This window comes from Hypomesus nipponensis, chromosome 20, assembly GCF_054491055.1.
Source record: "Hypomesus nipponensis isolate SF chromosome 20, ASM5449105v1, whole genome shotgun sequence".
NCBI lineage: Eukaryota > Metazoa > Chordata > Actinopteri > Osmeriformes > Osmeridae > Hypomesus > Hypomesus nipponensis.
Window position 1 is genome coordinate 3,756,389 of NC_140380.1, and position 25,594 is coordinate 3,781,982.

The following is a 25,594-nucleotide window of genomic DNA, read 5'->3' on the forward strand; positions in this document are numbered from 1 at the left end:
AATTTATTTTTTGCGTTTAATAAAAAAATAATTTTCTACCTCTTAAAAAACTACGAGAGGGTTTTGTGTTGCGACACTTCTAGTTTTGTTACCATGCCTTGCACCTAACGTAAAGCAATTCGTCCGACCTGCAAGTGACTAGCTAGAGTGAAGGCCTAAAGATTAAAATTGATAGACGATGAGAGTAGGAGTATTACAACGCACTTTCAATTAGTTGACAGTATAGAAGTCATTTTCAGAATGATCATAGACAATGTGGAAGCTCTCAAGTCTTGGCTGGCAAAACTCCTGGAGCCAATGTAAGTGATGAATTGAAATGTCATTTAGCTAACTAGCTAGTCCAGTCAATAGCTAGCTCTGAAGCTAGGGTCGCTACCGAGACTGCACGAGTTAGCACCACTATGGCCGTTAGCTTGCTATGTGGCAAAATAAATAAACGTTGTTTGTCGGTAACGCGAATTATGCCTTGGTATTTTGTCAAAATAGACCGCAACAACTCGTTAAACACATTGATCTAATTAGACTACCTAAACCTTCTGTAAGTCTGGATATTGTTGTTCTTGTGGTGCCTTGCAGTGTAACCAAATAGCTAGCTAAGGGGCTAGGCTACCTATTTTGGCTAGCTGCATATATACGCTTAGGTGTCCGCTGCTCCCCCCCACACGCACACACACGTACAAGCGCAGAAGTGGCTGGCTTGCTAACGTTAGAGCTAGATGTTTGCTCATTATGTTTACTGTAACTGAGAGATTGTAGTACAGGCAAACAGGCTCGAGTAACATTAACAGCTGTTTACACAAGCCAAGGTTGGGTGCGTTTATGGCAATGACGAGACTCGCTAGCTGGCTTGCTAACTATGCCGTACCCGCCACTGAATTGGTAACGTTAGCTACTTAACTTCTAGCTAGTGATAACTAACTTCGTTATACTTCACGATAGGTTGGGAATTAGCAACATAACTTAGTTGACGTTCTCATTGGGGGGATGTATGAGCTTGTTAGCAAGTTAGTTACTGTCACGATGTTACTCGGGGCGCCGTACATAGCTACCTTGTATTAGAGGTTCACACATTATGCCTTGCTTCAAATGGAACGTTATTGCACGTTATACTTAAGATATTTTAAATGTCGAGAAGAGTCAAATACAGGCCAGAGGAAGGTTGACATCTTGTGTTGTGTTCGCAGATGCGATGCTGACCCGTCTGCTCTAGCCAACTATGTTGTTGCATTAGTCAAGAAAGACAAGCCAGAGAAGGAGCTGAAAGCACTTTGTGCCGATCAACTAGACGTGTTCTTACAAAAAGGTTGGTAACACGACTTGCGCGCACACACACTTAATTAGTTGTACCAGCTACCATACCTGTTAGCTTCTCATCAATTTAACCATGTCAGTTGAAATCACCATGTTAAAATGGAAGACATTCTTGAAGCAAACCCCACCCTTGACCCCCTCACTGTCAATGCAGTCTAATGTGTTCCAGCGTGTCCTACAGTGTGGTTAACTCTGTCCTCCCTCTGTTCCAGAGACCACTGGGTTTGTAGATAAGCTCTTTGAATGTCTAACTACCAAAAACTACCTGGGGAACCTGACGATGAAGGAGCCTGCTAAGGAAGAGGTTAAGCCGGCTGTGGTCAAGGCAGAGGTGCCCGAGGTAAGGGTCACACACAAAGACTGAGGTTTGAATCCCTATCCGGAGTGTGTGGGTGTCTGGCCTTACTATACGCTGATAGAGACAGAGGTTGGATGGTGTGTGTGTGGTTTCTCTGGCTATACCAGACCAGTTACGCATGTATCAATACAGGCAAACAAGGGAAACATGACCAAGTATATTGTTAAATTAGTTCGTTTTAGGGAGTTGCTATTGACAGTTCATTCTAAAGCCTGGTTTATGATTCAATGTCAAACGCATCTGCGTAGTGTCCGCTGCATAGAGCCGCACAGCAAAGCCGCACAGCAAAGCTGCACAGGCTGCGTGCACCAGCTAAAAGATCTTGGAAGCGCGTAGGTACGCGTATGCAGACTTACAAATGCTAATTGGTTCGATGGGAGTGAGGGAGGGGTTACACAAAGTAGGGATTTCCAGCAAAATTTGAAATGCATCTCTTCGTCCATGTTCGCATCTGCCGAACAAACACATTGTGTTCTCCCCCATGTACTCGAGACACAAGCTTCATTGCCTCTTATGTCTCTGTTTCTAATGAACTTGAAGCAAATGCGTTCTTCCAACTCATTGTCCATCTCCTCATACAATTTTACTGGTTCGTGTCATACCAGAAAGTTTTTTTTGCGTCTTCCCCGATATAGCTTGTAGATAGATAGCTAGAGAGATATATCAGGGAAGATGCAAAAAGTAATGTTTTGTTTTACAAAACCACAGTTATTTCTTCTGTGAGGTTTTCCTGCGCTACAAGCATACAAACCACAATTTTGCACAAATTGTGGCTCTTCCAATGGCTATCTACACAACAACTATAAGCTCCACACACCCGCACATGACATTAAGAATGCAGACCCGCAGAAGCATAAACCAGGCCTAACTGTTGTTGTACCTGCAGGTGGACCAAGCCGGGGAGGAGAGGGACACCCGCAGGAGGAGAAGTCCTCTAAGGAACCGCTCTGACTTCAACGAGTCCAGGTGAGGCTGGGAAGGGGGGGTCGTGTTGCTATTCTCCTGGTCTCTGTTGACGTCTCTCTCTGTCGACTGCTGTAACCTTCTCCTGGGAGGGGAGGGGGGGGAAGCTTGACTGAATAGACCCGTGTCCCACACTCTGGCCTACCATATACATCCTTTCAACACACGCGCACACATGAAAACAAGAAGATAGTGTATTACAGTGTACTTTCGTGTGCTTGTTGCTATCACCGTTTCAACCAATACGAACGCAAGTGTCGGCTAACTGAGCTTCTGATTGGCTGCTCCCCCAGGGGCAGGGAGGACCGCAGGCGAGAGGAGCGCAAGCGGCGCGAGGTGGAGCGCCACGGGAAGACCGGAGGAGGAGGTGGGGGGAGTCCCACCGGGAACGCCACGACAGAAGGAGGGGCAGCCCTCGGGGGCGGAGCTACAGCCCTCGGGGGCGGAGCTACAGCCGCAGCAGGAGCCGGAGTGGGAGCAGAGGGAAGAGCCGTGACACGGAGCACAACAGAGGGAGAGGTGAGAGCAAGAGAGACGGAGAGAGATTTGAATGAACTTTAAGCTCGAGGAAGCAGAGGAGTGATACCAAAGGGGTGACGCGAACGGACGGAATGGGTGAATCTTGATAGAAAAGGAGGAATATATTCTTGAGGGAGGAGGGTGAGAGCAGCACAGCAGAGGGACAGGTGAGACGCAGGAGAAGTGGCGGAGCAGCGTTAGCTATGTGGTTGATGTGGGAGGCACGCAACAGGGGGGTGGACCGGCACTGCATCGTCCCAACCTGTCAACCGCAAGGTGAAAACGTTGTTGTTGTCTCTTACATGGAATCTTTGTTGTATATCTGTCTGAAATACGCTCTGGAATGAAGGATTATGCTATAGCTGAACTTTGTTCTGTGTGTGTGTGCCTGCCCCAACAGATTACAGGTCAAAGTTCGAGGTGGAGAGGAAGGACCCCGACAGCTACAGCAACACCTCCGGGTCCCTCGGCCCCGCCCCCCAGCAACCCCCCCTCCACCCGCCCCCCCTCCTCCCCCTGCCCACTCCACAGCACCCCTTCCCCCCCTCTGTCTCTGGGGGCCCCCCCGCCCCCCCCAGCAACGTCGCGGCACCCGCTCACCTGCCCGACAGCACCACGGAGAGCTGGTCCAGTTACTACGGCAACCACCGCGAGGCCAAGTCCTTTCCCAAGAGCGCCTCCCTGAAGCAGCGTTGCCGTGACTACGATGGTGAGAAGCCCTTTGGTTGGCTCCGGGGCCACACTATGTCAAAGGAGGGGGAGAGGCCAGTTGGGGCGGAGGAGTGGGAGGGCTCTGGGGAGGTGGAAGACTTCAGAGGGATAGATAGATGGTCCTGTGCTCTGGTTAAAGGCGACCCTGGGTCTCTAATGGAGATACTTGTGTTGCTGTTGCCGTAATGATCAAAGCTTTGCTACTCTTCTAAGTGCTCCCTGGGCGAGTGTGGCGAAGACCCGGGCCTAACAGAGCCCCTGGGAGGAGGGAGACAGCAGGGAGATACAGCAGACACAGGGGGAGAGGGGTAGGGTTGGATAAAGCAGGGGGAAAGAGGCAGGTCGAGATACCAGACCCCAGTGGAGATACAGCAGGGAGAGAGTGGGGGGAAGGATAAGGGAGAGAGACCAGAGTGGAGGTACCCTCTCTCCCTGCTGTAAGAGAGAGACCAGTGTGGAGACACAGCAGGGAAGGAAGAGGAGAGACCAGATCAGAGTGGAGATACAGCAGGGAGCGAAAGGAGGGGAGGTTAAGGGAAAGAGACTAGAGTGGAAATACTGCAGAACAGAGTGCTGCTGAAGCAGTATGTCCCAGGGTGATGCTCTCTAGAGAAATACACTGGAGCTGCTTAGCTAAAGCTCTTTTTTTTTCTTTCCTTTCCTATTTCTCTCTTCATTCTGCCCAACTCTTTCCCTCCTCCCTCCCTCTCTCCTTCCTCCCTCTTTCTCTCTCTCTCCCTCCTCCCCGTTTCTCAACCTCTTCCTCCTCCCTTTCTCTCCCCCCCCCCCCCCCCCTCTAACAGAGAAAGGGTTCTGCGTGCGTGGTGACCTCTGCCCCTACGACCATGGCAACGACCCCCTCATCGTGGATGACGTCTCCCTCCCTGCCATGATCCCGTTCCCCCCTCCTCCCGTGATGCCCCCCGCCCGCCTGCCCATGCCTCCCAGGACGGAGCCCCCCCCCCAGCCTCAGGATGCCCCCCCCTCACGGACAGCCCCCCCCTCCAGGCATCTTCCCCATGGCCGGTGAGTGTGACCCAAGATCGGACTGAGTCTGTCTGTTTAGGCCTTGTCTAGACTACTCTACTGTCTACTCTACTCGCTCTGGTCGAACGTAATCTTCTCTATTCTGCTCTACTCTACTTCAATCTATACCCTGTGCTCTATACTCGACACACATTTAAAAACTCATCAAAGTAACAAAACAACAGCAACAACAACAAAACAACAATAATACATGGTCCTCAAGAACATGCATAGTAGCCATCTTATAATCGTATGATTATCTTAGTCAGGTGGCTGAGCGGTTAGGGAATCGGGCTAGTAATCAGAAGGTCGCTGGTTCGATTCCCCGCCGTGCGAAATGACGTTGTGTCCTTGGGCAAGGCACTTCACCCTACTTGCCTCGGGGGAATTTCCCTATACTTACTGTAAGTCGCTCTGGATAAGAGCGTCTGCTAAATGTAAATGGGAATGTAAATCTTATGATAACAGCCATCATAAATATCATCACAGTTCAAGCAGACATTTAAGGTGCCTGTGAATAACTATGTCAACAATTGCATTGTTGCAATTGTTGTTGCAACTGTGTTTTAGAAAAAAACATACTGATCGGCTTCTGATCCAACTTCAAAAAGTTGAGCCAAATGAAACACTTTGAAGGCTCTTTTCTGACTTCCCCTCAAGCTGCAGTGTCTGCTGTGTAGCTCGTGGGGGCAGTAGTGTGCTGGATTGAGCCTGAACTTGTGTCTCCTGTAGGACCCCCTCTCATTCCTGTCAGTGGCTTAGACCCACCCAGCCAATCAGGGAGCAGTTCCTCCTCTTCTCTTCTGGGGCCGCCTGGCGTGGGACCGCCCCCTCCTCTTCCTCCTGCTCCTCCCTCCTCCTCCTCTGTCACTCCTCTGCACCCCCAGTACTCCCAGTCGGAATGTAAGCGGCGGCCATGTTGGTTTCTGTCTTCCTCCGTCCCGCCGCCGTTTCACCCTCCCCTCACTCGTTTCACCTTTTTGTTTTCTTACCTTGTGATGTGCGTGTCGTTTCATTCCCCATTGAAAGGAGACGAGTCCAAGCCAGTTTGTCTTGTCATCGCTCTGTTACTTTCATGTGTCTGGTCCAGGGTTTGTTTTGGTTCTAGTGTTGTCTGCTTGGCCAATTTGGCTCGTTCTGTAGGCTGCAGTGACATTATATGTCCATCTGGGGGTGCTGTTTGTAAACCAACATGAACTGCTATTATATGAATGTGTTTGATTCGTTGATTATGTATTTCTGCTGATTACAGAGAATAATTGACAGTGAATGTTGCCTTATTTTGGATGGCGGGGCATATTGAGTTTTCCTCTGTAATACAGACGTGTAGAAGTACATGCATGTTAGAAAAGTACCCGCATGTTGGAGATTGGCCACACGTTACAGACCACAGCTGTTTAAAACATCCAACACAGACTTAACAGACTTGCTACATGTAGAGGATCAATCTCTCAATGGTGTATGTTTGTGTCCCGTGTATGCGTGTGTGTCCCGTGTATGCGTGTGTGTCCCGTGTATGCGTGTGTGTCCCGTGTACGCGTGTGTGTCCCCTGTATGCGTGTGTGTCCCCTGTATGCGTGTGTGTCCCGTGTATGCGTGTGTGTCCCGTGTGTGTGTCCAGATAAGTACGACCCTGAGGGCTACAACCCCGAGTCTCCAGGCCTGACAGCGGGACCAGGCCGGCCTCAGTACCGCCACTTCATCCCCCGGGTCCAGAGCCAGCGCTCCAACCTCATAGGACTCACCTCCGGAGAGGGACAGGGCTCCAGAGGTACACACACACCTGTCTGTCACACACACACCTGTCTGTCACACACACACCTGTCTGTCACACACACACCTGTTAGAATGTGCGTGTGTGTTAGAATTGTCACACACCGATTCAAACTGTAAGCACACTTAAACAGAAACACCTCTCATTGTGTGTGTGTGTGTGTGCGTGTGTAGCGGCTAATATAGTGATCCAGACAGAGCCGGCGGTCGCATGTGTCCCCAGCAGCGTGCCTCGCTACGCCGAGCAGGACAGCAGGAAGAGGCCACTGACCGCCACCGAGGGGCCCCCGCCCAAGAAGCCCTGGATGGACAAGTAGGAGCAGACACAGTCCCACACATACATGCAGACACACTCACATCTACAGGCAGACACACACACGCACGCAAAGACACACACATAACATACAGGCCCGAGCAAACGTGTGTGTCTGTAACTCCAGGCCCAACTTCAACAGCCAGCATAAGCCCAGCTTCCCTAAGAAGAACCACTACATGAACACCAAGCTGGAGGTGAGAAAGGTTCCCCGAGACCTGAACAACATCACCAAACTCAACGAGCACTTCAGCAGGTTCGGCACCATCGTCAACATCCAGGTACGCCGTCTTTCCACGCTCTCCATGTTCTTCATGTTCTCCGTGTTCTTCATGTGACCGTGTCCAGGAAGACCGACTGAGAGCATTCCTCTTACTGAGGGATGTTTCTGTCTGTGTGATCTTGTTAAACTTCCCTTGTGGGGACCAAATGTACTCACAAGAACCGTGAAACATGAAAAACCTGAACTTGTGGTGCCTTTTTGCTGGGCCCCATAACTTCAAATGCTTTTTTCAGGGGGTTTTTAGGGTTAAGAGTTCAGAATTTGTGTCACGGTTAGAATTGCGTTAGGGGTTAGTTAGTAGAGATGACTACATTTAGAATGGGAATGAATGGTCAGATAGGATAGAAAACCCAACACCTGTTTGTGTCCAGGTGGTGTTTGAAGGGGATCCCGAGGCAGCTCTTATCCAGTACACGGTCAACGAGGAGGCGCGGCGGGCCATCTCCAGCACGGAGGCCGTGCTCAACAACCGCTTCATCAGGGTGTACTGGCACCACGAGCCCAGCGGACAGACGGATCAGGGCCAGGGGCCCAACATGGGCCCACAGCACTCGAGCCATCACAAGGTCAGCCATGCACAATCAGCAAAAACCAAACCCGTGATCACACGTGCAATCGTGCAGTTCACACGTTATTGCAAACGACGCGCGCGCGCACGTGAGCACGCAAACGACACACCTAAACACAAAGTCCACGTGTAAACCCTCGAACGACATGCATGTAAACGCCCAAACGGCACATGTGAACACACAGACCCCACAGGCAGTGTTCGGCCGTATGTAACGGCACTGTGCCCCCTAGGTGATAAAGCAGCACAGTCCAGGAGCATACGTTCTGAACAAGACTCTCCCTAAACACGTACCGGCCAGCCCCAAGATGGACCCCCTCCACCCTCCCATCACCCCCCTGACCGTAAGTCCTGTCTGTCTCTCCTACCTACGGTGTGGGTTTTGTGACTGAAATGTGTATTTTGGGACTGGAGTGCGTGTTCTGTCTGGTGTGTGTTGTCACCCGAGTGAGAGAGTGTTGTGACTGGAGTAGTGTTGCACGGTATACCGGTACTGGTACAGTACTGAGGTACTGGCTTTTTAGAAACAGTACGATACCGATTTTAAGAGGAGTCAGGTCACTGAGCGGTTAGGGAATTGGGCTAGTAATCAGAAAGTTGCCGGATCGATTCCCCGCCGGGCCAAATGACGTTGTGTCCTTGGGCAAGGCACCTCACCCTACTTTCCTCGGGGGAATGTCCCTGTGCTTACTGTAAGTCGCTCTGGTTAAGAGCGTCTGCTAAATGTCAGAAAAGAAAAGGAAAAAGTACTTTTATGCGCTGAAACAGGCAGTTGAACCTCAGCGGTAAAAGCTGTAGGCTACTGTGTCTTCAAGAAAAGCGCACCTGTGGTGATGTCACGCCTGTGCTCTGCTGCATGTGGCCTGTGTTAGGAGAATTCAGTTCCCCCTTTCGCGCAAAACCATGTTTTCTCCTGCTGCTAGGTTGAGCTGTATGTGATTTATACCATTGCGTGTGTTAACTTATTGTACTTCCCATCATCATTGTGTACTTTTCTTGTTGCTTGTTAATTCATTTGCAATCAAATACAAGCTTTAAGGTATAGAATGTTTTTTAGAATGTTGGTGGGTAATTTTTTTTTTGCTGCTGGCACAAATAATCTAATATATTGTACTGTACAATAATCAGGCTAGACAATGTTATTTTGGCAATCATCTCAGTTACACTCCAAGGTTTACTCCTGAGAAGCGCACCTTGACAAGTAGTTTAATTAATAATTTAACGGTATAACAAGTTGAATTTTGAACAGTTTCTTACACTGAGAGTACAGGGAAAACGAGGGTTCAGGGTTTTAACCACCTGGTTGAACCATTTTATTCATGCTTACATTTCTATACACATTTCAATTCCTCTGAAATTGCCTTTGGCGTTGTTCTCTCACATATATATATATATATATATATATATATATATATATATTAGTGCTGTCAAACAATTAAAATATTTAATCGCATTAATGTCATAGTTAACTCGCGATTAATCACAATTAATCGCACATTTTTATCTATTCTAAATGTCCCCGATTTCTTTTTGTCCCAATCTTTTTTCAAATTGTAATGCTCTTATCAACATAGAAAAGTGGTTCGGATTGCTTTGTGCAAATATTTTTTTTATTGAAAACAACATTGCAATCGCCTGGCTTTGACGAGGGGGCAGAGAATTCGCATCAGCTGTGTGCTTGGCCATCAAGTGGTATTTCAGACTGGACGTGCTGCGATGATAGCTCAGTTTACAACGACAAAACACACAGATCACTGGTCTTGTCAATAGAACCATTTGGCAACTTTTTAAAAGCAAACTTTCCATTCAGAATCTTATTGGCATCCATTTCGGCATCTCGCGCTCGTCATCCACTCAAAACGTAACGTTAGCCTACTACCAGAGAATGTCTAACATCCGTAAACGGTACTACTACTCTTTAGCCAGCTCGCAAGCCAAACGAGTGTTTGGCGTGCCTGTTGTTTTGTTTCCGGTCTAGCTAGATCCGGTGTGGTGTTGTAGTTTTTCTAACGTCGGTAGTTGTTGCAACAGCATGTGAAAAAAACTACAAAGTTTGCTAGGCCAAAAAGAGCGTTAATCGCGCGATAAAATAATTGACGCCGTTAATTTGGGTTTGCGTTAACGCCGTTAATAACGCGTTAAACTGACAGCACTAATATATATATATGTATATATATGTATATATATATATATTAGTGCTGTCAGTTTAATATATATATATATATACAGTATTATTTATTTTTGCCCCCCTAAGGATCTGTCAATATTTGGACTACATAGACAACGTCGGTGTCAAAAGTTTCGTCTTGTTTTTGTGGCAAAAAGTGCCTTGTGTCAACAAAGGGAACTCAGTGCTAGCCTACGCCACAACGTCAGCACACGTTAGCAACGACGCATGGTAGGGATGCACGATATTGAATTTTAGCTGATATTCGATATGCCGATATTTACAAGCTCATTTTGGCCGATTGCCGATGTCGATACCAATATATACACCTCTGCTTTTTATTTATTGAAAAGTCTCTCCTGTACTAGAATTAATCTGTTATTATGATGGGGTACTTGCTGTAGATACGGGACATTAAAAACTTGATTTGTATCATTTTAGAAATAGACATTCACTCATGAAAACTATTGAAATGATTTCAAATATGGCAGATTTATTTCTATAAATAAATCAACAACTACAGTTTCCTTAAAACTGTGTTGTTGACAATGACACATTCTGAACACATATGCACAGAAATGCAGCTGTTACTCTGTAAACTTAAAATGTATCGCATCACTGACACTTTACAAACTCCGCAAATAGCCATTTCGTCATCATCCTTTGATTCTATGAAGTCCTGCTGCACAGCCGACATATTGTTGTTGGCGGTCATAATAACTTCTAAAACTGACTGTTCCAATCCTTGATTGTGATTGGCTATTTCGCGTTCCATGCTGTTGTAAAATCCAGCATAACCTTTCAAGTTGTCCTCATAACATAACATTCCATATTACTGCGCATAGAATATTTCAAATAAAAAAAGACGTTACAAAGTTACACGGTAGCAAGCAACCTAGTCGACAAGAGAATGGCAGAGTTTGTTGTGAATTTTGATTTGCTGGGTGGGCTGACGTTTGACAAGTGGTGGGAGACTATTGACAGAATGGAGGACAAAGAGTTTAAAAAGACCAGGCATGCAGAGAAGACAGAGGCTGAAATCGAAGCGCTGCAAGTCCATGTTTTGCGCTGATTTTAGAACAGGTAAGGGGAGTTGTTAGGCGCGACGCAAAGAGCTTATTGTTTAATTAAACATTTGCTTCGCGTGCGCATAATTTGCACGTCACCTTCAGCCAAGTGCATCGGCAGAAAGTTTTATATCTGCAGATGCCGATAATTAATTTTTGAAGCTTTTATCTGCCGATACCGATGTTGTGCAGATATTATTGTGCATCCCTAATGTATGGATATAACGTGCATAGATGTGCTGTTGCAAAGCGAGTATCGTATCGTGCCGTGGTGTACTAGCAGCACATGTACATTTAAGCAAATCAAGACTTGCATGTACAGTACATTTATGCATGTACAGTAAGTAATGTCACATCAAATAATGTATTTAAACTCAAGCTTATGTGGTGTGTCGCTGTCTTCAATGCCACTGCCCAAACTTTGTCAAAAGAAATATTCTCATTTCCGGCGCTTAAGCCATTTCCCCCTAAATAAATGTCAAGTTTATTTTCATTTTTGGGGGCATACTTTCAGTGAGCAGATGGTACTGTTTGAATCGCAATTCCATCTGAAATACTGCCGGGGCAACGTTGTTACAATAGCTTGTTTCAAAGGGGGTTCTTAATGAATTATGCAATATGAGTAATCTAAATGCTTGAAAATATCCCTAGAAGGGAAAAATGTTAAGGGACGGACCCATCTGCATCCGACGCAAGCAAGCACACCCTACAATTTCCCTGGAAATGTACCCTCTAGTTAGCATTGTTTCAGCAACGAGTACCGTGATACCACACTTGGTATCAAGTCCAAATTTTTGTATCGTGACAATACCAGACTGGAGTGTGTGTGTTGTCACCCTGCTGAGTATATGTGTATGTTATGACTGAATGTGCGTTCTGTCGAGTGTGAGTGTGGGTTGTAACCAGTGTATGTGTGTCCAGGCTGTGTCTGTGAGCCAGAAGGGTCCGTATGTGGCGTCCCTGCACAAGGCCAGCTCTAAGACCCTGGGGAAGACTGCCAAGGCTCTGGAGGCCCAGGAGGTCCTCAAGAAGAAGCAGGTGAGAGAATGTGTGCATCTCTGTGAATGTGTGTGTTATTGGGGCGTGTGTGGGGAGGGTTTGGTGTTGATGTGTGTGTATAAATGTTTGTGGGTGTTAATGTGTATGGTTGTATATATCAATTTCTCTGTGTGTATATGTGTATATATTGATGTGTGTGTTTGAGTGTTGTTTAGGATTAGCTGCTGAAATCTGGGGTCAGTATGGTCTCTGTTAATGCCCTAGCTGCGCCCTCTGGTGCTTCCAAACGATGCTACAGGCAGTAGAAGCATCACATTGTGTGCCTTGGCTAGTTCAAGGGGGGATTGATTGAAAAATGACAGTTTGGTATGTAAAATAGACATACATTGAACCTCAAAGTCCATTGAAACTTCTTTCCTATCAATATTTCACTTCTCACCACTATTCTGAAACAGCAACTTGCAAATGCTAGCTTTTGAAACAGTGCAACTTGTGACATGCCCCAAAATGTACATTTACCCGCCCTCTGGTTTTCTGGTCCAGGAACATAGGCCTAAACGGAGGTTGCGTAGATCTCTGACACTTTTTTAGATAGCTGCGCGCTGCTCTGTACTTCTACAGGAATTACAAATAAGAAAGTTAATACTTTCTCCTACCTCCTTAAGGCCTCCAAATTTTTTTCCCGAATTTTCAAGATATTGAAAATGTAGCGCCGTAAATGCAGTGTTCCAGACTGCACCGGGAATCCTTACACTTTTCACCATCTTCCCAAAGAACAAGACTCTCGATGGGCATGGCTGATGTTTTTCTATGAGAAGATCCCTGTGAAGTTTGACACTCATGTATTCAGTTGCTCGAACCATTTCACCAAAGACAGTTTTGAATGAAAACCTTGGACAATTTAAAGAAGGATTTGCTAAGCCGCTGTTGCTGAAATTACCCACCTAAGGCGATCCTGTTTGCTTCGACAACAGAAGTGGAAACAATTAACGTAGTCATTTGAAATGATATATAGTCAATCTTTTGAAAACAGTGTTGTGTAGACGCAATAGATTAATTTATACTTTTTAAAGTATTTTTTAAGTCTCCACCTTCGTTGTTTCAGTGAGTGCTGTTGGCCGTGTTGCGTCTTTGCTCCGCAGCTTCACTAGTTGTAAACCAACCAATCAGCGCGCAGCTCATCTATATATTCATGAGCATACCATAAAAGGAGAAAACCTAGCGTTTTACCTGGGAAAATTTTACTGGATGTATCAGGGAGCATAGAACAGCACCCAGGCCCTTTTCAGCCCAACCAATGTTACATACCGTATTCGGAGGCCTTAAGGAACAGTGTGAAATACCCCCAAAAAAGTCAACCACCCCTTTAACCGTCCACCTGCTCTGATAGCAGCAGCTAGCTAGAAGCTATGATTATAAAAACATAATTAAAATGCCTTTGGCCAAATGGTCTTAAGTGTGGCAGTATTTCACTCGAAAGGGTTCAGCTTTACTTGATTCTCAGCAACAGCTTATTACTCGTTTACATAAAAACAAGGTTCGTACAAGGTGCTTAAAGTGCTTGAAGTACTTGATTTTTTGTTGTTGAAATTTAAGTCCTGCAAAACACTTGAACAGTCATATTAATGACGAGGTACATGAAAAGTATGAATTTACAATGTAATTTTGAAGTGTTAATTTTTTTGCTATAAAATAGAGCCCGACCGATGAAGGATTTTTAAGGCCGATACTGATTTGGTGATTTAAAAGTATGATATTCTGATATAATGTTTTAATTTATTTATCCAGTAACGCGTAACAAAACTGATTTCCCTAACATTAGTTATTTGTAGTTTACATTTAGTCATTTTTGGCAGACATTCTTATCCAGAGCTGCTTCTCAGACATTGCGCGCCAGTACCGTATTGATTTGGCCTATTTGAGGACGAAACTTAAAATAGTCCAAATTACCATTTTTGGCCAGTGTCCTTGTAAGCAAATATATATATATATATATATATATATAAGATATATATAGAGGGCTTTCACTGAGAAAAACATTTGCAATATTATTGACGTCCAAAAGTTATTAAAAACCAGGGAGAGGAATGTCAGAGATTATCAATGTAAAGGAGACGCTTGTGGTTGGCAATGCTCAACCAAGATCTGCCAGGGAAAAGACAGGATTGAGAGTCACTTGGCGACACCTTGAGTATCACAATGATATCATACAGTTAAGGTTAGGTTGGTTAAAGACATTATTGCATTACTTACTTTGGCCTTCACAACACAACGGTCGTTGATTACTTGGTACTGCGTCTCCCTCACCCATCCACACACCATCTGGTTATAGGCCTCCAAACCTTTTGTAGGATTTAAGGTTTTCCGCTGTGTATGGGCTCGGCGAGAAAACCAGGTAGTTGACTATATTGGGATATGCAACTGAAGGAAGAATCACCGGGCCGTCACGGATCCAAGCGGGAGCTAACTTCTAGGGATCTACACCGCCAATAAATCGTAATTTCTCGAAATATCGCGCATTTTCTTGTGGTCCAAGTCCTTCCCTATATGCCTTTGCATCTTGGCCGTGTTTTGATGAGCTTTTCGGTTGTTTGGACATGGCTACATTAACTTAAAAGTATCCAAAGCGCATAATACTCCGTACTCCGTTCAGTTATTTACACCGAGTGCCTCCACAATGGCCGCGCATCCGGGTTACTGACCAGAATGTGACGTCGGTGAAAACCCTATATATAAACCCAAACAATGTTAATGTGGTGTGTGTGTATTAATGTGTGTGCAGGGCTTGAAATTGTGACCATTGTTATTGCATATGCGGTTTATGCGTATGCATAAATAATTTCTGCATATGCAGGTAGCAACGCTAGTGCTAAATAACTATTTAGCTAACTGGTCGGCTCCATGACGCCGGGTAAGTAGCTAGCTCCTGAGACTTCTCACCAAAAGAATGAAAGGGAACCTCTGATTAACACATGTTTGTAGGTACCTAGCGAAAAGTAGCCTCAACTTTCCTAGACCTTTAGCTACAGCACTAATGCTGAAGGCTCGCTGATATAGTTGTCGGTCTTACTAGAACAGCGTAGGTATGCATCGTTGCTAACGTGTGCTGACGTTGTGACTAGTGATGTGTCGTTCGGGAACGATTCGTTCATTTTGAACGAATCCTTACAAGGACTAGGGAGTAACGAGTCCTCTCAAAGAGTGATTCGTTCATTTCCCGACTCTGTCTTTACGAGTTTTTTGATAATTTTTCACGTGACCTGCATAGGCTCTGTAGCTAGAGGAAACAAACGATTCGTTCATTTCCCGACTCGGTCTGTCTACGAGTCTTTGGATCCTTTTTTCACGTGACCCGCATTGTATTTTTTAGTAGAGGAAACAGTTTCCTTATTCCCTTTTGCGTGGCCGCTGTTTTAGTAAGACGTGAATGATATTCGCTCAAGTCATCATACTGACTGGTTTTGTTATTTTCACTTTACATTTACACTCCCCCCCGCCCCCCCCCCCCCCCCCCGTTGAAATGAACGAATGACTTGAAAAAAGATTTGTTCATTTTACTGAACGAGATTCAAAGAACCGAATCAGTAAAATGAGCTGAACTTCCCATCACTAGTTGTGACGGTGCGTAATGTGAGAAAGACGCGTGAGCGATAGAGAGACGGAGGAGGAGCAGAGAAAGGAAATGCAGCTGAACAAATATGCTGCGTTTTTTAACCTAAACAGTGTTAAAACATTTTTTTAAGAAACGTCTGCTAAATGTAATGTAATAAACGCAATATGTGGTGGCCGGTGTTGATTCTGTGGCGCACTCCCACAAATGAGTCTGTGTGGGAAACACTGCTTTAAATAAATTAATAAAATATATATACTATTGATCTCCAGTCAGCAACATGACAAACACAGTTCAGAAAAATAAAGGAGAACATAGGCTACCGCTTGTACCTCCTTTTGAAAATATTTTGGTCAAAGTTAAACGTAGGCTCATAACATGTGCATTGTACTGTCTTAATAAATCTTAAAAGAAAAAGAAACTGTGTCTGAACATGTCTGATACAGTCAGTAGCGTAACAGAAACAATATGGCACTGACAGCCATAGTGATCTCACTGTATGTGTATCACCGTACTAAGGGGCGTCATATCTTTTGCGATGAATGCTGTTACTGCTTGAGTAATTTCCACGTGCCAGGAGAGGCACTATCGTACATGGCTTTGTGCTGCATTGGGTTGGTGGCATTGCCCTGTGAGGTAGCAATGTTAGCCTGGCAGGTTTTGCACAATACTTGACACTGTGCAGCATCATATCCCCACACAGCTGACTTACTGTGCCTCTTTGACACTAAAGTGTCTGTAGTGTCAGGTTCTGTCGAGCCCGAAGCCATCGTACAGGTCCAGGTACAATGTAGCGTGCCAAGTTGATCCTTTGTCTGCAGCCTGCCCTGGTTGGGTGTTAATGTGTGTGTGTTTGTGTGTCTGTTCCAGGAGACTCTGAAGCTGCAGCAGGACATGAGGAAGAAGAAGCAGGAGATGCTGGAGAAGCAGATAGAGTGGCAGAAGGTGAGATAGACTCACACACATGCACACAGGGTTAATCTTTGTATCTCTCTAGCTCTCTTAACTGCTCTCTCTACTCGGAATAACAGAAACACTGTTGTTTCTCCTTTCATCCCGCCCTCCTTTCCTGCTCTCCTTCTCTCCTCACTCCTCCTCTCTCTTCCTATCTCCTCATTTCCTCTCCTGCCCCAGGCTCTGATCAATCGACTGGAGAGGAACAGGAGGATGAAGCCTGAGGAGAGAGCTAACATCATGAAGACTTTAAAAGATTTGACAGAGAAGATCTCTCAGCTGCAGAACGAGATGACCCCAGCCTCCCAGCCCTCGTCCTCCTCTGCCCCCACCCCCACCCCCACCTCTGTTGTTCCTGTTCCCCCTGGACAGCCCAAGACCAAGACTGATGTGAGTCCCCAGACCAGAACCCACCCATGCCCATAACATGTCCATAGTAACCCACACCCCATATTGTCTCCATTGTAACACCCCCCCCATAGTGTCTCCATGATAACCGACACCCCATATTGTCTTCATATTAACCCATACCCTGCCGTGTTCATAGTGTCTCCATAGTTACCCACACCCTAAAGAGTCTCCATAGTAACCCAGACCCTGTTGTTATTTTTATTTGTTTGTGTGTGCGTGTGTTTATATATTTGTGTGTGTATATATCTGTGCGTGCACTTGTGTGTGTGTGTGTGTGTGTGTGTATACATATACATGTATATATCTATACCATATCATACAATACTATATCATACTATACAATACTACTGCTATATATATATATGTGTGTGTATATATATATATTTATATGTGTATGTATATATATGTGCGTGCGTGTGTGTGTCCAGGCCCAGAAGGAGCTGCTGGATGCAGAGCTGGACTTCCATAAGAAGCTGAGCTCAGGAGAGGACACAAGCGACCTGAAAAGGAGGCTGGGGCTGCTGCAGGTGGAGGTAAGGGAGTGTGTTGTTGACACCATCCTTATCAACCCCTACTCTAAAGGACCCTGAATTATCTGCTATAAAATATGCAGTGACCCCAGCCCTGTCTGCCACACACCACACTAACCCAACACACACACAGACCACTTCACATACACTACATAACACTGCAGCCACTTAGTCAAGCCCTGAGGAGATCCCACTAATCAACACACACCGAGCACACATGCACCGACACACACCGACCAGACTGATGCATCAGAGAGTATTAAAGATTGATCTGGTGTTCCTTGTAAGAAAATAGAGATGACGATTAGTGTGAGGGTGGGATAAAGGAGGGGGGGGGGGGGTGAAGGGAGTCTATAGAAAGGGAGCACACGAGGGGAGAGAGAGAGAAGGAAGGCGGGTAGAGATAGAGAAGAAGAAATTGAGATAGAGAGGGGCAGAGTGAGATGGTAGATCACTCCTCCTTCCGGTGTAGGTTTGGGACATTAAAGGCAGGGTCATAAGGTCATAAGCTTCACATCCTGGACCAATCGAGAGGTCTGACAGTAAAATGAAATATGTGGGCGTTGCAGGACTGTAATAAATATGACCAATCATTAAGTTCAGACCAACCTCAATGATTGGACAACATTCTGACCGATGGGGTACTTGTCTGTCTGTCTACAGCAGTAGTCAGGCAGCGCAGCGCGTTCGTGTGTTTTGGGGGAATTGCTTTGAAGGGATGGGATATTTTGGTTTTAATCCTTTTGAACTCAAGCTAAAATTGCTAGGTTGACAAAATTTACCGATCCTGCCTTTAACCCACAAACTTGATTTATTATCTTCACTTCCTGTTTGTCTTTCTTGATGCATATTCTCTCTTTCTACTTCTTTCTCGCTACTTTTCTCTCAGGCCACGAGGTTGGGTCTGATTCCGCCAGGGCGGGGCAAGGGGCTGGTGCCTCGGGGGCGTGGTAGAGGTCGTGGGCGGGGCCGGGGAAGGGGCGGGGCCAACCACATGGTGGTGGACCATCGTCCCAGGGCCCTGGCTATCCTGGGGCTGACACAAGAAGAAAAGGAAGAAGTCAAAGCCCACTTCCTGGTAAGATCCACTTCCTGGTACAATTCTAGTATCAACAAATGGAAGAAACAATGTCTTCATTGCAATGTGATAGTTTGGATTGCATGGGAAACAGCAGCAACTCGTCACCTGTAGAAAGATAACCCTCAATTACCTCAAAGCTAACAGCAGCTAACTGTCGCCTTTCAAAACAAAGTATAGGAATAATTGTGAAACCAAGTTTTCACACAATTCATTAAAAAAAATCTCGTAGTATTCTATGTGATGACAACCAGCGATGTTGACATAAATCTACTTAGAGCCCAAATTCAGCAGATCTTTCCATCCACCGTTAATGCCTTCAGTGAGACAAAACTGGTCCAATGTTGGTCCTCATGAGCAACGCCAGAGGTGTTTTGATCGTAGGGAAGACCCACTTCCTGGTGCGGCCCAGGAAACACAGGCTGCTGGAGGTGTTGGAGCCTTGACACAGGAACATAACCTGCTCTGATTCTCTTTCCTGTCCTAGAAATTTGGCGAGGTGGAGGATCTGAGAGACCATGACACCACCAGCGTTGTCATGACGTTCAAGACAAGGAGCGAAGCAGAGAATGTAAGTTCTAGATGTGTACACACACACACACTACGTTCAACCACCTGAAGAACCCTCTTGGCCAAATCTAATCAAGCATTAGACTAAGCATTAGTGTTACATGGTAATTTTCGATTGTTCAAAACGGTTTGATATAAGAATGTTTGGTATTTTGGTCAAACAGGCTTCCAAAGTCTACTGTGGAACTACTTTACCTACAGAGCCAATGCTGATGGCAAACCCACGGACATTACAAAGCCTATTTGTAGAGGGAGATAGGGGTTGGGAGGGGGTGCTGGTGATTTTTTCTGGCATTTTACTCTGTGTAACTTGAGACAACCATCATCTTGGCAGAAATCTTATAAGTAAATAACTGTAACTATAAATAAATCTTATAACCAGCATGACAAATATCTGAAATGCGTGCGTCTCACGGCGATTGCACGAGACTTGAGAGCCCTGCTCGCCACGCACCTCAGTGACAGACAAAAGATAGTGAGGGAAATTGTTTTGGGATCTCCTGCTGATTTTGTACGTTTTCCCACTGACAAAGAAAATGATCAGTCTATAATTTTAATGGTAGGTGTATTTGAACAGTGAGAGACAGAATAACAACAAAAAATTCAGAAAAATGCATGTCAACATTTTAAGTATTTGACACCCTTTCAATCAGAAAGATTTCTTGCTCCCCAGGTGTTTTTATACAGGTAACGAGCTGAGATTAGGAGCACTTTCCTATTCTCAGTTTGTTACCTGTATAAAAGACACCTGTCCACAGAAGGAATCACTCAATCAGATTCCAAACTCGCCACTATGGCCAAGACCAAAGAGTTGTCCAAGGATGTCAGGGACAAGATTGTAGACCTGCACAAGGCTGGAATGGGCTACAAGTGACTAAATGTAAATGACTAAATGTACAAGACCACCGCCAAGCAGCTGGTGAGAAGGTGATAACAGTTGGTGTGATTATTCGCAAATGGAAGAAACACAAAAGAACTGTCAATCTCCCTTGGTCTGGGGCTCCATGCAAGAACTGTCCTCGTAGAGTTGCAATGATCAAGAGAACGGTGAGGAATAGGGCTGAACGTTTTAGGAAAATAAACTAATTGCAATTTATTTGACTAATATATTGCGATTTAATATGCGATTATTATGATTTATTATTAATACAAATATGTATTCTATTGATTTCCAGTCAGCAACATAACACAAAGTTCAGAAAAGTTCAGGAGAACACACTGCCTGTACTAAAAAAATGTTGGTAATCAAAGCTAAACATAGGCTAATGACGTGTGTTGTATTTTCTTATAAAATCTCAAAAGAAAAAGAAACACTTTCTGAACATATCTGATCCAGTCAGTAGCCTAACAGAAACAGTACGGCACTGACAGCCATAGTGATCCTACTGTATGTGTATCACCGTACTAAGGGGCGTCATATCTTTTGCGATGAATGCTGTTACTGCTTGAGTAATTTCCACGTGCCATTTTGAAGTATGTGAGTATAGGCTTTGAAACATGTCGATCAGGGATCCTGTTGGGTGGTATTTGGCTTATTTGACACACTGGTGTTCAGCATTTTAGCCATGTAACTATCGTACATGGCTTTGTGGTGCAGAGTTATGTAGGTGGTGTTGCCCTGTGAGGTAGCAACGTTAGCCAGGCAGGTTTTGCAAAACACTTGACACTGTGCAGCCTCTTTTTTAAAGGCTAAATATTACCACACAACTGACCTCTTTTACACTAAAGTGTCTTTAGTGTCTGGTTCTGTTGAGCCTGAGGCCATCGTACAGGTCAAGGTAAAGTGTAGCGTGCCAAGTCGATCCTTTGTCTGCAAACTGCTTTAGGCTTGCATGACAGGTGACCAAAGGTAAATGCATGCAATTAATCGTTCAGCCCTAGAGAGAAATCATCCCAGAACTACACGGGAGGATCTTGTCAATGATGTCAAGGCAGATGGGACCATGGTCATAAAGAAAACAATTGGTGACACACTATGCCGTGAAGGACTGAAATCCTGCAGCACCTGCAAGGTCCCCCTGCTCAAGAAACCACATGTGCAAGCCCGTCTGAAGTTTGCCAATGAACATCTGAATGATTCAGAGGAGAACTGGGTCAAAGTGTTGTGGTCAGATGAAACCAAAATCGAGCTCTCTGGCATCAACTGAACTCGCCGTGTTTGGAAGAAGAGGAATGCTGCCTATGACCCCAAGGACACCCTTCCCACCATCAAACACGGAGGTGGAAACATTATGCTTTTGGAGTGTTGTTATTCTAAGGACACAGGACAACTTCATAGCATGAAAGGGACAATGGCCATGGCATGTACCGTCAAATCTTGGGTGAGAACCTCCTTCCCTCAGCCAGGGCTTTGAGAATGGGTCGTGGATGACAATGACCCAAAACACGGCCAAGGCAACAAAGGAGTGGTTTAAGAAGAAGCACATTAGGGTCCTGGAGAGGCTGAGCCAGTCTCCAGACCTTAATCCCATAGAAAATCTGTGGAGGGAGCTGAAGGTTTGAGTTGTCAAACGTCAGCCTCAAAATCGTAATGACTTGGAGAAGATCTGCAAAGAGGAGTGGGACAAATCCCTACTGAGATGTGTGCAAACCTGGTTGCCAACTTCAAGAAACGTGATTACCAAGAAGGGTTTTGCCACCAAGTACTAAGTCATGTTTTGCAGGGGGTCAAATACTTATTTCACTCATTAAAATGCTAATCAATTTATACAAATTTTGACATGCGTTTTTCTGAATGTTGTGGTTGTTATTTTGTCTATCCCTAATTTTGGTGCTTTTTAAAAGTCCCAAGCCAAAAAGCATAGTAGGGCTACGAGCTAGCTACATGTGAAGTGGCTCTATTGTCAGAACGGCCAAAGACACACTCCCATTGTAACATTTAGCAAACATAGCATTGCCTATAGTTAACATAATGCCCCAGGCAAAAAAAAACTTGGGTTGCTAGAGTAACGTTTAAGTGGAAATGCCCTGTTTGTTGAATCATTGTCGTTTTGGCTGTTAATTTGAAAATGTGATCAACCCTTGTGGACTGCCTGTGATCTATTGGGTATTGAGTATCAACTCAGTATTGTTTCAGTTTCAAGTATTGTTTCGGTGTTGTAATACTAAACTTGGTATTGGTATCGAAGTCAAAATGTTGGTATTGTGATAACGCTACCAAGCATGCACACACACTCACTAACACCCCCACACACATTAACTGTGCACCCAGACACCTCTTGTCCAGACTGATTCAACTGACAATATTAAAGGTTGATCTGATGTTTGTTGTAAAAAATTGGAGAGATGAGAAGTAATGGTAGAGAGAGGGGGAATCTTTCATAATCATGATTTATCTTGTCTCCTGGGGTCACAGGCGGCAAACCAGGGGGCAAAGTTCAAAGGTCGCGTGCTACAGATTTCCTGGTTCAAGCCCAAGACGCCCTCCGCATCCACCGAGCCAGAGGAGGAGGAGTCTAAGGAGGAAGTCAACACGGTAGCCCATCCCATATAACTGACAGACACATACACAACAACTTGTTGCGTGTTTTCTATTTATTCTGACACCTTCAGTTTCGCCAATGCTCAAATCCAGACCAAACTGTTCAATTGAATTAAATATTTGCTTTTATTGACAGACTGTGATAGCCTACTATTGTTGAAGAAAGGGTTTTAGTCTGCCTCTTCACTAACTAATAAGTTTAATTGAGTTCTGGTCGTATTATCAATCTGCAGATTTAAGAGTTTAAATAGCCCAATACATAAAATGACAAATTTCAGTGCAGTGGTTCGCACAAATTCTAATGTGAAACCATTACATTTGTGACTATGCAGTTCATCAACGATAAAGTAAGCAAACAGCGCTTGATCGGCCATGACTGACTTCAATGAAGCCAACCACGAGAAGCTGGAATGTCCGACTTTACGGAGCTGTTTTTAAATCCTCCCCGACTGCAAGCGGCAACTCTCGCCAGTCATTTCATGCAGCCGCAGTTTATGTTGAACACACCTAACGATTCACCTGGTAGACTGCATCTCACATTACTTCCTGTTCCTTGCCCCACAGGAGGAAGTGAGCCCCTACCTGTTGGCGGAAGAGGAGGAGGAAGACGAGGATGAGGATGACGAGTACGAGAGTCGCTCCTGGAGACGATGAAGACGCATCTCTCCCTCCTGTGAAGGACAGTTGGTTTTCTACGAGGCAGATTTATTTTGATTAATTAACTTTTCATTTGTCTCCCAAGACCAGTTTTCAGTATTGAGACTGAGGAATTAAGGACTCTAATATGAGAATGCAAAGTCTATACTTTTATTATTATTAATAATAATAATTATTATAATGTGTGTGTGAACACGCGTGAGACTAGAAGACTGTTTTGTATCTCTTTAAAAATCTGAATAATTATTCAAATCTCACTTTTGCTGAGATCTTACTGCAGAGTGCTATCCCGGGCAGTCGTGTTTGTATGGTGGGTGTCATTGAGGTCACTAGACTTTATCAGTAATGCACAACATTTGTGACTACTGTGAATAGGTATTTTTATACATATTTAAAAAGATTTTTTTCCCCATCCCCTATTGGTTTGGTGAATTTGGTCTGTAATTGGGAGGTTTGTGATTCTTGTATGGAATTTTCGCATGTGGGTTCCGATCCATAGCCTTGCTCCAGAGAACAACATTTACAAAATGGCTGCTTCAGCAGTCGCTGTTGGCCTGCCTCTCGCTAAAGTAATGAGATAGAAACTCATGTTGGATTCAGACGTGTTTGGACCCCCCATACTTCTCATTCTTGGCAGTCTTTTGTTTGTCAACTAAAGGTGTGGTGCCAGGTTATGTACTTGATGATGGAGCAGTTTTAGGGGAGTGTGTATCAGTTTATTGGATTTTTTTACGCAAGTCAAGGCCCCCCACCACAAGGACATCTGAGACCCAAGACATCTTTGGGACAAGGATTTGGAGGTCATCAGTAGTTGGGAACTTGGGAGACTGGACAACGCTGTTTGAATGTAAACAGTTTTGTTTGATGTCATTTTGTTTTTTTGCCTTACATAATCAGCAGAAGGTTGTATTTTTACAAAAGGTTTGTGATTTTCATTTGTAAATTTTGTAAATGTTTGATATAGAAAATTACTATGTGGATACATCACTTTTTATTTTTGTTTAATTTCAACTAATTAGGGTGCATGTTAAAACTGTCAGGCAAAGAGAGAGGGGTACCCTATAGCTTTCAAATAAGAGTGTTTTGTAATCTGCTTATTTTCAAAGTAAGTGTGTTTAACCAACCCGTAAGACGTCGTTTCTCAGTGCAAGCAGCACGTTTCCACGCTGCTCCGTCCCTGTAGAGCAGCTGTGCTCTCACTAACCAACCCTGAGTCCAACTCCACAGTTTCACCTGGGAGATTCTCACTTGGGCTGTGGTATCAACTGCTTCTGTGGGTACAACAGGTTCACGTAACAGAGAGAGACCTTGTGAGGTGTAGGTAGGAATGTTCTCCAGAGTATCATCAACTCTTGAACGTGTGTACTTGACGAGGGGGGGGGGGGTCATATTTTGTATTATTAGTCTGTAAAATACTGTATTTGAACTTGACAGTGAGGGAGGAAGGGAATGGCCTTCATGCCAACACTGACACCCCCGCTGTTATTATTATTAGAGTCGCACACACAATTGGTAACATCTCAAGATTAGAGCAGTCTACTGTAGTCTGGATTGAGAATGTCCCCAATTTGGTGGTAAATAACCCCCCCACCCCTTGCCTGTCATGATCTCTTCTGGTTGTCCCTCATGTCTCACAGAACTCGAGAGCTTCTCTGTTATTGGATGGCTTCGGTACTCAACTGACCAATGGTCACAGGAATTTCCCTCTAACATATTAAACCTTGTGTAACTACTACTGTGACACCATGGTAGTAAAATGTAAAAGATTTATTGGATAAGACATTTTTGGATTTGTTACTGTTTATATTTGCAGGATGTGGATGTATTTTTTGATTTATTCTGTTTGTAAAATGGATTTCTAACTCACTAGCATGTCTGCTTTTATCAATAAAGACAGAGGAATGGGGTTGTTTACAGGAGTAAAAGAGAAAAACAAATGATATTCAACTATTTTAATTGGGCAAAAAAAGAAAAAAAAACTTTAAAAAAAAAAATTACATTTGACCAAAAGACAAAAGAAAAAAGTATTTGGATTTCAAACTTTGGGGAAGAAAAAGAGAGAAACCATTCCAAAAGATATGACCTTAAAAACCTGTGTCGTCTTTTTTTTTTGCTTGCCTGGGGTTTCTAGCACTATTACTTGTAATTTATATTTTGATTCCTATTCCTTTCTAGAAATGATAAACAGAATGTAAGACCAGTGTGTGATGCTTAAAACACTTAAAACAAGAGGTGAACACTTCAA

General features: G+C 44.6%; 1 protein-coding gene across 1 annotated transcript; it reads left to right on the forward strand.

The window, feature by feature from the left end:
- Positions 1-118: 118 nt before the first annotated feature.
- rbm27 (RNA binding motif protein 27) lies at positions 119-25,440 on the forward strand. The gene is given in 23 exon segments (XM_084683729.1): positions 119-299; positions 1,185-1,303; positions 1,524-1,651; positions 2,556-2,635; positions 2,926-2,999; positions 3,002-3,151; positions 3,552-3,860; positions 4,666-4,817; positions 4,819-4,888; positions 5,621-5,791; positions 6,510-6,659; positions 6,836-6,974; positions 7,102-7,255; positions 7,629-7,823; positions 8,059-8,169; positions 11,981-12,097; positions 16,539-16,613; positions 16,803-17,012; positions 17,462-17,566; positions 18,453-18,641; positions 19,129-19,212; positions 22,567-22,686; positions 23,257-25,440. Coding segments are annotated over 23 exon segments (3,051 nt in total). The 5' UTR covers positions 119-240; the 3' UTR covers positions 23,347-25,440.
- Positions 25,441-25,594: the final 154 nt, after the last annotated feature.